This window comes from Balaenoptera borealis (genome assembly GCF_965194805.1).
Source record: "Balaenoptera borealis genome assembly, chromosome: 10".
NCBI classification, from domain to species: Eukaryota; Metazoa; Chordata; class Mammalia; order Artiodactyla; family Balaenopteridae; genus Balaenoptera; species Balaenoptera borealis.
Genome location: NC_138874.1, coordinates 8,395,350 through 8,408,086, shown reverse-complemented (window position 1 = coordinate 8,408,086; position 12,737 = coordinate 8,395,350). Strand labels below are relative to the sequence as shown.

The following is a 12,737-nucleotide window of genomic DNA, read 5'->3' as shown; positions in this document are numbered from 1 at the left end:
AAAAAGTTAAGGACATAAAATTTTTGATAAAACTGGATCTAACCTTATGTAATTGGTCAGGGCTATCATTTATTTTCTGTTAGCAGAATGATGATTTGTGTATTCCAGAATGAATATGAACTCAGTGTTTGAATTATACTATTTTTGGAGAATTGTTCTAAATAATATTTTAAAACATTTGAAAAAGTCATTTATTTTTATTCATTACAAAGTTTTACTGAGATTTGAATTGCTTACTTAGAAATTATACCAGGTTAAAAGGATAACTGGTTAATATCAATGATTTTTTAAGATTATTATACAGATACACCTGAAGGATTCAAGATACGTATACAATTTTCAAGAAATTAGCCTGCCTTCCTTCATAGCTTGTTATAAAAAACTTGTAATTTTAATACATGCTTAGATCTTGACTGCCCTCTAGTGGTAATTGTCTTTTAAATGTATGGTTTGGAATGCAGCGTGTATAGATATTTTACATCCTATTTGAACGGTCATTGGTGTTTGCCCTCTCAGTGCTAGGATCTGTGAGGTACTAAGAACACAGTATATTATCAGACCTTGCCCTTAAAGTGGTTTGTTAAAGGCATAAATCCCGAATTTCTTCTTTGAGTAGCTTTGATAAGTGTGATAGAAATATATCTGCTAACTGTTTGTTTTTTTAAAATGTCAATTAGTGTTATATTCATTATAACAATTTAAAAATCATTTATGTAACATACTTACATGAGCTAGAATTGTATGAGTGTAGAGTGTTTAAAATCAAGCAAAGGGGGACTTCCCTGGTGGTGCAGTGGTTAAGAATCCGCCTGCCAATGCAGGGGGCACAGGTTTGATCCCTGGTCCGGGAAGATCCCCCATGCCATGGAACAGCTAAGCCTGTGAGCCACAACTACTGAACCCACGTGCCGCAACTACTGAAGCCCACGTGCCTAGAGCCCGCGCTCTGCAACAAGAGAAGCCACCGCAATGAGAAGCCTGCAACGAACAGTAGGCCCCTCTCGACGCAGCTAGAGAAAGCCCGCGCGCAGTAGTGAAGACCCAACGCAACCAGAAATCAGTAAATAAATAAAAATAAAAAATTAAATAAAATTTAAAAAAAATCACGCAAAGGATGAGAATTGCATGTTTGTGGGGGAGAGTTCTATACCTTTGACAGTGGTGCTGTTGATTAGCTATTTGCCTGAGCTCCTGTGTCCAGGGATCAGGAGACTCTTTGTTCCTAGACTCAATTTAGCAGGTATTTATAGGGCACCTACTTTGTGTTCAACCACTTGAAGATACAAGGTATGCAACAAAAATTTGTTTCAGATTGCCTGCGTAATCTGTTTTTAAACGTGTGTGGATCCAGATTTCCATTTAGTTATTAGTATTTTATCCAGAAACAGAATGCTGAACTGTTGCTTCTTTAAACTATGGTTGCAAGCTACCCTAAACTAATGTAAGAAATACAGAATATAAGCTATGAGCCACATGGACATTTGGAGGAAGATCCATGGAGCTTACAAGTCCTTGGCATGATGATATCTATGAATAGCATGTTAATTTCAAGTTCAGTTGAATGCCATCAATGAGTGTAAGAATAGTGTAGCAGTTATGACCCAGCAGTTCTACCCTTGGGTGTATATCTGAAAGAGACAAAAATACTAATTTGAAAAGATACAAGTACCCCAATGTTCATAACGGCATTATTTACAATAGCCAAGATATGGAAGCAACCTAAGTGTCCATCAACAAATGAATGGATATAGAAGATGTGTATATATACACAATGGAGAACTACTCAGCCATAATAAAGACGGAAATTTTGTTATTTGCACAAACATGGATGGACTTGGAGGGTATTATGCTAAGTGAAATAAGTCAGACAGAGAAAGACAAATACTGTATGATATCATTAATATGTGGAATCTAAAAATACAGCAAACTAGTGAATATAACAAATAAAAAAGAAACAGACTCATAGATACAGAGAACAAATGAGAGGTTAACAGTGTGGGCAGAAGGAAGGGGGAGGGGTAATATATGGATAGGGAATTAAGAGGTACAAACTATTATGTATAAAATAAGCTACAAGGATATATTGTATAACACAAGGAATATAGCCAATATTCTATAATGACTACAAATGGAGTATAACTTTAAAAAATTGTGAATCACTATATTGTACACATATAGCATATAACATTTTACATCAACTACACTTCAATTAAAACAGTAGAATAGTGCAGCAGCTTAAGGTCAGGGAAAAAATGCCAGGACTAAGAAATTCTTCATCATTACCTTTTATTGACCCAAATTTTCTATATAGTATCCCTGTTTTTAGTACCTCTATTAGGAGGAAAGATTAGTGGTAAATCTTAATACCAAGAGAAATTTGTAGTGAGCTTTTTTTTAAGCATCTTTATTGGAGTATAATTGCTTTACATTGTTGCATTAGTTGCTGCTGTATAACAAAGTGAATCAGTTATACATGTACATATATCCCCATATCTCCTCCCTCTTGCGTCTCCCTCCCACCCTCCCTACCCCACCCCTCTAGGTGGTCACAAAGCACCAAGCTGATCTCCCTGTGCTATGCAGCTGCTTCCCACTAGCTATCTATTTTACATTTGGTAGTGTATATATGTCCATGCCACTCTCTCACTTTGTCCCAGCTTACCCTACCCCCTCCCCACGTCCTCATGTCCATTCTCTACGTCTGCGTCTTTATTCCTGTCCTGCCCCTAGGTTCTTCAGAACCATATATATTTTTGTAGAGTCCATATATATGTGTTAGCATACGGTATTTGTTTTTCTCTTTCTGACTTACTTCACTCTGTATGACAGACTCTAGGTCCATCCACCTGACTACAAACAACTCAATTTTGTTTCTTTTTATGGCTGAGTAATATTCCATTGTATATATGTGCCACATCTTCTTTATCCATTCATCTGTCGATGGACACTTAGGTTGCTTCCATGTCCTGGCTATTGTAAATAGCGCTGCAATGAACATTGTGGTACATGAATCTTTTTGAATTATGGTATTCTCAGGGAATATGCCCAGTAGTGGGATTGCTGGTTCATATGTTAGTTCTATTTTCAGTTCTTTAAGGAACCTCCATACTGTTCTCCATAGTGGCTGTATCAATTTACATTCCTACCAACAGTGCAAGAGGGTTCCCTTTTCTCCACACCCTCTCCAGCATTTATTGTTGGTAGATATTTTGATGATGGCCATTCTGACTGGTATGTGGTGATACCTCATTGTAGTTTTGATTTACATTGGTCTAAAGATTAGTGATGCTGAGCATCTTTTCATGTGTTTGTTGGCAATCCGTATATCTTCTTTGGAGAAATATCTATTTAGGTCTTCTGCCCAATTTTTGGATTGGGTTGTTTGTTTTCTTGATATTGAGCTGCATGAGATGCTTGTGTATTTTGGAGATTAATCCTTTGTCTGCTGATTCGTTTGCAAATATTTTCTCCCATTCTGAGGATTGTCTTTTCATATTGTTTATGGTTTCCTTTGCTGTGCAAAAGCGTTTAAGTTTCATTAGGTCCCATTTGTTTATTTTTGTTTTTATTTCCATTTCTCTAGGAGGTGGGTCAAAAAGGATCTTGCTGTGATTTATGTCGTAGTGTTCTGCCTATGTTTTCCTCTAAGAGTTTTATAGTGTCTGGCCTTGCATTTAGGTCTTTAATCCATTTTGAGTTTATTTTTGTGTATGGTGTTAGGGAGTGTTCTAATTTCATTCTTTTACATGTAGCTGTCCAGTTTTCACAGTACCACTTATTGAAGAGGCTGTCTTTTCTCCATTGTATATTCTTGCCTCCTTTATCAAAGATGACGTGACCATATGTGCGTAGGTTTATCTCTGGGCTTTCTATCCTGTTCCATTGATCTATATTTGTGTTTTTGTGCCAGTACCATACTGTCTTGATTACTGTAGCTTTGTAGTGTAGTCTGAAGTCTGGGAGCCTGATTCCTCCAGCTCCATTTTTCTTTCTCAAGATTGCTTTGGCTATTCGGGGTCTTTTGTGTTTCCATACATATTGTGAAATGTATTGTTCTAGTTCTGTGAAAAATGCCAGTGGTATATTGATAGGGATTGCATTGAATCTGTAGATTACTTTGGGTAATATAGTCATTTTCACAATGTTGATTCTTCCAATCCAAGAACATGGTATATCTCTCCATCTGTTTGTATCATCTTTAATTTCTTTCATCAGTGTCTTATAGTTTTCTGCATACAGGTCTTTTGTCTCTTTAGGTAGAAAAAATTTCTTTTTCTCCTCTGATTGCTGTGGGTTTTATTCACTATTATTGTTGAATAATAGTGGTGAGAGTGGGCAGCCTTCTCTTGTTCCTGATCTTAGTGGAAATGATTTCAGTTTTTCACCATTGAGAATGATGTTGGCTGTGGGTTTGTCATATATGGCCTTTATTATGTTGAGGGAAGTTCCCTCTATGTCTACTTTCTGGAGGGTTTTTACCATAAATGGGTGTTGAATTTTGTCAAAAGCTTTTTCTGCATCTATTGAGTTGATCATATGGTTTTTTTCCTTTAGTTTGTTAATATGGTGTATCACATTGATTGATTTGCATATATTGAAGAATCCTTGCATTCCTGGGATAAACCCCACTTGATCATGGTGTATGATCCTTTTAATGTGCTGTTGGATTCTGTTTGCTAGTATTTTGTTGAGGATTTTTGTATGTATGTTCGTCAGTGTTATTGGCCTGTAGTTTTCTTTTTTGTGACATCTTTGTCTGGTTTTGGTATCAGGGTGATGATGGCCTCGTAGAATGAGTTTGGGAGTGTTCCTCCCTCTGCTATATTTTGGAAGTTTTTGAGAGGGATAGGTGTTAGCTCTTCTCTAAATGTAGGATAGAATTCCCCTATGAATCCATCCGGTCCTGGGCTTTTGTTGTTGGAAGATTTTAAATCACAGCTTCAGTTTCAGGGCTTGTGATTGGTCTGTTTATATTTTCTATTTCTTCCTGGTTCACTCTTGGAAGGTTGTGCTTTTCTAAGAATTTGTCCATTTCTTCCAGGTTGTCCATTTTATTGGCATAGAGTTGCTTGTAGTAATCTCTCATGATCCTTTGTATTTCTTCAGTGTCAGTTATTACTTGCCCTTTTTCATTTCTAATTCTGTTGATTTGAGTCTTCTCCCTTTTTTTCTTGATGAGTCTGACTAATGGTTTATCAATTTTGTTTATCTTCTCAAAGAACCAGCCTTCAATTCTGTTGATCTGTGCTATTATTTCCTTCACTTCTTTTTCATTTATTTCTGATCTATCTTCATGATTTCTTTCCTTCTGCTAACTTTGGGGTTTTTTTTGTTTGTTTGTTCTTCTTTCTCTAATTGCTTTAGGTCTAAATTTAGGTTGTTTATTTGAGATTTTTCCTGTTTCTTGAGGTAGGATTGTATTGCTATAAACCTCCCTCTTAGAACTGCTTTTGCTGCATCCCATAGGTTTTGGGTCATTGTGTTTTCATTGTCATTTGTTTCTAGGTATTTTTTGATTTCCTCTTTGATTTCTTCAGTGATCTCTTGATTATTTAGTAGCATATTGTTTAGCCTCCATATGTTTGTATTTTTTACAGTTTTTTTCCTGTAATTGATATCTAGTCTCATAGCGTTGTGGTCACAGAAGACACTTGATACGATTTCAATTTGCTTAAGTTTACCAAGGCTTGATTTGTGACCCAAGATATTATCTATCCTGGAGAATGTTCCATGTGCACTTGAGAAGAAAGTGTATTCGGTTGTTTTTGAATGGAATGTCCTATAAATATCAATTAAGTCTATCTTGTTTAATGTGTCATTTAAAGCTTGTTTTCCCATATTTATTTTCATTTTGGATGCTCTGTCCATTGGTGAAAGTGGGGTGTTAAAGTCCCCTACTATGATTGTGTTACTGTTGATTTCCTCTTTTATGGCTGTTAGCATTTGCCTTATGTATTGAGGTGCTCCTATGTTGGGTGCATAAATATTTACAATTGTTATATCTTTTTCTTGGATTGATCCCTTGATTATTATGTTGTGTCCTTCTTTGTCTCTTTTAATATTCTTTATTTTAAAATCTGTTTTGTCTGATAATGAGAGTTGCTACTCCAGCTTTCTTTTGATTTCCATTTGCATGGAATATCTTTTTCCATCCCCTCCCTTTCAGTCTGTTTGTGTTCCTAGGTTTGAAGTGGGTCTCTTGTAGACAGCAAGTATATGGGTCTTGTTTTTGTATCCATTCAGCCAGTCTGTGTCTTTTGGTCAGAGCATTTAATCCATTTACATTTAAGGTAATTATGGAAATGTATGTTCCTGTTAACCATTTTCTCTATTGTTTTGGGTTTGTTATTGTAGGTCTTTTCCTTCTCTTGTGTTTCCTGCCTAGAGAAGTTCATTTAGCATTTGTTCTAAAGCTGGTTTGGTGGTGCTGAATTCTCTTAGCTTTTTCTTGTCTGTAAAGGTTTTAATTTCTCTGTTGAATCTGAATGAGGTCATTGCTGGGTAGAGTAATGTTGGTTGTAGGTTTTTCCCTTTCATCACTTTAAATATGTCTTGCCACTCCCTTCTGGCTTGTAGAGTTTCTGCTGAAAGATCAGCTGTTAACCTTATGGGGATTCCCTTGTATGTTATTTGTTGCTTTTCCCTTGCTGGTTTTAATATTTTTTCTTTGTATTTAATTTTTGATAGTTTGATTAATTTGTGTCTTGGCGTGTTTCTCCTTGGATTTATTCCACATGGGACTCTCTGTGCTTCCTGGACTTGACTATTTCTTTTCTCATATTAGGGAAGTTTTCAACTATAATCTCTTCAAATATTTTCTCAGTCCCTTTCTTTTTCTCTTCTTCTTCTGGGACCCCTATAATTTGAATTTTGGTGCGTTTAATGTTGTCCCAGAGGTCTCTGAGACTGTCCTCAGTTCTTTTCATTCTTTGTTCTTTATTGTGCTCTGCAGTAGTTATTTCCACTATTTTATCTTCCAGGTCACTTATCTGTTCTTCTGACTCAGTTATTCTGCTATTGATCCCTTCTAGAGAATTTTTAAATTCATTTTTATGTTGTTCATCATTGTTTTTGTGCTCCTTAGTTCTTCTAGGTCCTTGTTAAATGTTTCTTTATTTTCTCCATTCTATTTCCAAGATTTTGGATCTTTTTTACTTTCATTACTCTGAATTCTATTTCAGGTAGACTGCCTATTTCCTCTTCATTTGTTTGGTCTGGTGGGCTTTTACCTTGCTCCTTCATCTGCTGCGTATTTCTCTGTCTTCTCATTTTGCTTAACTTACTGTGTTTGGGGTCTCCTTTTCACAGACTGCAGGTTCGTAGTTCCCATTATTTTTGGTGTCTGCCCCCAGTGAGTGAAGTTGGTTCAGTGTCTTTTGTAGGCTTCCTGGTTGACGGGACTGGTGCCTGAGTTCTGGTGGGTGGGGCTGGATCTTGTCTTTCTAGTGGGCAGGGCCGTGTTCAGTGGTGTGTTTTGGGGTGTCTGTGAACTTAGTATGATTTTAGGCAGCCTCTCTGCTAATGGGTGGGGTCGTGTTCCTGTCTTGCTGTTGTTTGGCATGGGGCGTCCAGCACTGGAGCTTGCTGGCCGTTGGATAGAGCTGGATCGTTGCATTGAGACAGAGATCTCTGGGCGATCTCTCGCTGATTGATATTACATGAAGCCAGGAGGTCTCTGGTGGTCCAGTGTCCTGAACTCGGCTCTCCCGCCTCAGAGGCTCAGGCCTGATACCCAGCTGGAGCACCAAGACCCTGTCAGCCACATGACTCAGAAGTAAAGGGAGAAAAATAAGAAAAAAAGAAAAAAAAAAGAAAAAAGTTATTAAAATAAAGTTTTAGAAATATTATTAAAATAAAACAATAATAAAAATAAGAAGAGGGCAGCCAAACCAATACCAATTTATGTTTGAAACACTCAATATCTGAGTCACATTTATGCAAACAATTGCTTGTAGGAATGCTCAAAGAAAATGTAATTTTGGAGATAACTTATGCTTCACTCCAAATTCACAGCAGTTTCATGGTATCTCTCCAGAGGCAACATTTTCTCTTGGGAAAATGACTCTCTTGGTAACTTTGTGTCTTTTCTAATTTATGGCATTTTTCCACTGTGGAAAATCAGAACTCTTACTATTTTTATACCTTTAGATTGTTCTTTTCTAAAAACATGCTGCTTAGAAGTTAACCCTTAGGCTTTAAGTAGAACTTCCAAATCTGGACAGGTGCCTGGGGAAGTTGCTCTCTCCTCTGTCATCACTTTATCTTCCTGCTCCAATTTGGAGATCAGACTGGTCAGATTATCAGTTTGATTTCCTGGTCACATAGAAAACCACAGATCAGCGAGGACAGGTAGAACTTGAGGCTATTTGCAAAACAAACTTGAGCTCCAGTGATGCTTTTCTTGTCGAGTCCTGCCCGCTATGCGGGCTTTGGCTAGGACACCCCGATGAGAGCGGACCAGCTGCCCTGGGCGAGACTCCAGGCTCTGTAGTGAGCTTTTAAGGAAATTAAATAGTGGTTATATTTTTATACCACATTTTCCAATGTATTTGATTTAAGCTAATATTAACATTTATTTGCATTTCTTGAGCACACTGTGCATTTCAAGGAGTCCGATGTCCTGGGAACATAAAACAGGAAAAAGGACATGTGAGTTTTTCAGCACTTTAGTTTTCTAAAAAGCTGAGTGTTTCATACTCAGGAAATTGGGATTGAATTTGTTAGTGCATACTAGAATATAAGTATGGTTGTATTTGCACATGTCGACATCACTAAAAATAAGGATAATATGTGAGAGCGTTTTATTTTCCTGAAAAGGAATCTCCCAATGTTTGTGTAGTTCATAGCTCGTTTCCTGTACCTCTTAGATTAGTTTAGGGAAGATTACAACCATGATTTAAAGAAGCAGTGGATCGGTGTGCTGTTTCTTGAGAAAACACTGACTCTGGAAATGTGGCTTTTCCTATTTTTTTTTTTAGTATTATGGCATTTAGAACTATCTCCTTAATAGTTAATTTTCTTGTCCTCAGAAAAGTAGTTTACTATTCTACCTTTCAAAAATCATTCAGTTATTAAGTAACAGATGTGAGACTATTTTACCCTTCACCATGGAGATGTTTCTCTCATTCAAGCCCCTTTCCACTCCCAACTTGAATGTATCAAAAGGAAACTTTCTTTCTTCAGAGAATTTTGTACATGCTCTCTGCTCCATAGAGTAGTATAAATGTCTCATTTTTAAACTGTATTAATGCATTCATTTTTTCTGTAAGGTGTTTGAATGTATTGCATGATATGAATGTGTGACATTTCAGGTTGTCCCTGCTGGACACAGGAGATTTGCTTGGAGCAGACTAGGTTGTTAGGTGTGAGCATGTGTGTGTATGTGGGGAAAGGTGAAAAAACAAAATGTTGCTTATTCAGAAATTTAACCCAGTTTTTGAAAGGTTTATCAGCAGATGCACTTCATCTACATGCCCTATAATCACCATAAAGTCATCAAAAAGTAATAATTGATCATTTCATTAAATCAGCTCCTATTATGTGCTGGGACCTCTTAGTCCAATTTTTTTTCTTTAATCTAATCTTAAATTGTTAAAGATGATCTGTGTGTTTATCGGCAACCTTTAGAGCTTGTTGTGACTATTTTTATTTATTTGGCCACATCAGTAGTTTAGCTTTTAATACACTTTTATTATTTATCAGGTCTTCCCTAACTCCTGAGAACAGATGAGCACTAATATTTAACTGGTACCTACTAATTCTGTGTGAGCTCCTGAAGGTAGAGTGGAGAGAACACAGGCTGTAGCGTTTGGCAGCTCCCTAATTCTGCTATTTGTTAGTTGTGTGACTTCAGTCAAGTCACTTAAATTTGCTTCTCTGTATCTAACCCTGAACTTCATGGAGCTGACCATATCCTTTGATATCAGTTCAGTGGACCCTTGTCCCCATGTGCTGTGATTTCCTAGGAGGTGACGTTCTCCAAGTCATCCTAGCTCCAGGTCCCCTGGTCTGAGGTTTTGTACCACTGGCATACTCCATCTCTGGTGCACCTCACGTCCTACAGATATTTTTTCCCCATCTCACCACACGGATCCTAATGTTGGACTTGACCCTTTTATTTTTTCCTCAAGTCACTTAAACACAGCATTTGTGTGTATAGCACATTACAGTGAAGAGGTGGGGGAGCAGAAGACTTATGCCCCTAGCCATTCTGTCTGGGAAACTTATCAATGGTTCCGTTCTCTGCTAATGTATAGCTCTCTCTTGTTGTTTTCTTTCTCTCCTCCTCACTTCCTGGGTGCTTCTTCTCTCTTCTCTCCTTCCCATAAATGTCTATTTATTTCCTATGCAGAACAGTTTAAACCTCTTTTATTGTCTTCTTCCCATTCTTGCCCTCAAGTTCATCTCATCTTCCACTACCAAACCACCAAGAGGCTGTTAGGCTTTTTTCTACGGGAAAAAAAAATTTTTTTTTTTTTTTACATCATCTGCCCTACAGCATTAGTGAAGTTTAACAACCAGCATCTCCCAAGGAAGGCCATGTACTTTCCACTTCACCCAGCTGGTTCCATCTGATATGAAAACACTTCGTAACATATGAACCAAGATAAGAATAGAAGGTATCATTAGAATTATCCCTGTAGGTTATGTGGTATCTGCCCTCCTCTTTCAATTCCCCATGCAACAATCACCAGAATCCCTTTCCATTCACAGCTGCCAGAGCTGAAGTGTGCAGTGGCACAGGAGAAAGGTTCCGAATCTTCCGCGCTGAGAAAACTTACGCTGTGAAGGCAGGAAGGTGGTATTTTGAATTTGAGGCCGTCACTGCTGGAGACATGAGAGTTGGCTGGAGCAGGCCAGGCTGTCAACCCGATCAGGAGCTTGGCTCGGATGAACGTGCCTTTGCTTTCGATGGCTTCAAGGTGAGTGTGCTTTGCTGGACACAGGACACTGGAGTTTGTAGACTCCTGGTTTTGTAGGCTGCTGTGCACCAGGCATCCACACTCTGTGGGCTCCCACGCTGCCTGGCTTGATTTCCCGTGGTATTCCTTTTGGTTTTACAGTAATATTAGTACTTTACTGAGCTCAACCTTGAGAAAATAGTTCCTAGGAAAACTTCTGTTCTTGTAGTTCCAAAACGTTTTCCCTCACCCTGTGAATAGTCAAGATTATTCAAAATTCAAGAAGTAAAATATTGATTCTCTATCATATCAAAAAGACGAATCATCCTTGTCTATCAAAAATATTAAAAATCCATATGCTAATTTAAAATATATTCACTTTGACAGAGGAATTCCATAAAAGGAATTTATCCTCAAGCAATAATTCATGATAGGTATAAACATTTAATAGCCATAAGAATGCTGTTTGTTGTTTGCAATCGCCAAGAGTTTTCATTTTCAACATTATTGGTAATTTTTCTTTTTAAATTTGGTGGAAGCTGGTCAGTTGCTTTTTTTTTTTTTTTTTTTTTTTTTTTTTTTAATTTGGCCAGGCCTCGTGGCTTGTGGGATCCTAGTTCCCTGACCAGGGATTGAACTGGGCCCACAGCAGTGAAAGTGCAGAGTCCAAACCACGGGACCACCAGGGAATTCCCCTCAATTGCTTCTTTTATTGTTTATTTATACATTATATAAGTGTTTAATGATAATTTTAGCTGCATAATATATTTTAAAATTAAAAATACAAAATATGGAGAGATCGGTTCAAGATGGCAAAGTAGAAGGATGTGCGCTCACTCACTCTTGCGAGAACACCAGGATCACAACTAGCTGCTGGACAATCATCAACAGGAAGACACTGGAACTCACCAAAAAAGATACCCCACATCCAAAGACAAAGGAGAAGCCACAATGAGATGGTAGGAGGGGCGCAATTACAGCAAAATCAAATCCCATAACTGTTGGGTGGGTGACTCACAGACTGGAGAACACTTATGCCACAGAAGTCCACCCACTGGAGTGAAGGTTCTGAGCCCCACATCAGGCTTCCCAACCTGGGGATCTGGAAATGGGAGGAAGAATTCCTAGAGAATCAGACTTTGAAGGCTAGCAGCATTGGATTGCAGGACTTAGACAGGACTGGGGAAAACAGAGACTCCACTCTTGGAGGGCACACACAAAGTAGTGTTGGGACCCAGGGGAAGGAGCAGTGACCCCATAGGAGACTGAACCAGACCTACCTCCTAGTGTTGGAGGGTCTCCTGCAGAGGTGGGGGGTGGCTGTGGCTCACCATGAGGACAAGGACACTGGCAGCAGAAGTTCTGGGAAGTACTCCTTGGCATGAGCCCACCCAGAGTCTGCCATTAGTCCCACCAAAGAGCTGGGTAGGCTCCAGTGTTGGGTCGTCTCAGGCCAAACAACCAACAGGGAGGGAACGCAGCCACACGCATCAGCAGACAAGCAGGTTAAACTTTTACTGAGCTCTGCCCACCAGAGCAACACCCAGCTCTACCCCCCACCAGTCCCTCCCATCAGAAAACTTGCACAAACCTCTTAGATAGCCTCATCCACCAGAGGGCAGACAGCAGAAGCAAGAAGAAATACAGTCCTGCAGCCTGTGGAACAAAAACCACATTCACACAAAGATAGACAAGATGAAAAGGCAGTGGGCTATGTACTAGATGAAGGAACAAGATAAAACCCCAGAAAAACAACTAAGTGAAGTGGAGATAGGCAACCTTCCAAAAAAAGTTCAGAATAATGATAGTGAAGATGATCCAGGACCTCGGAAAAAG

At 38.5% G+C, this 12,737-nt stretch overlaps 1 protein-coding gene across 6 annotated transcripts in view; it reads left to right on the top strand.

Annotated features, from left to right (window-relative positions):
* Positions 1 to 12,737, top strand: part of RYR2 (ryanodine receptor 2) — a 777,004-nt gene that overhangs the window by 501,064 nt on the left and 263,203 nt on the right. For all 6 annotated transcript variants that reach the window (XM_082407544.1, XM_082407541.1, XM_082407542.1 and 3 more), the window contains one exon: positions 10,714 to 10,922. In XM_082407544.1, the coding sequence (XP_082263670.1) occupies positions 10,714 to 10,922 (209 nt within the window). The remainder of the gene's footprint in view (positions 1 to 10,713; positions 10,923 to 12,737) is intronic.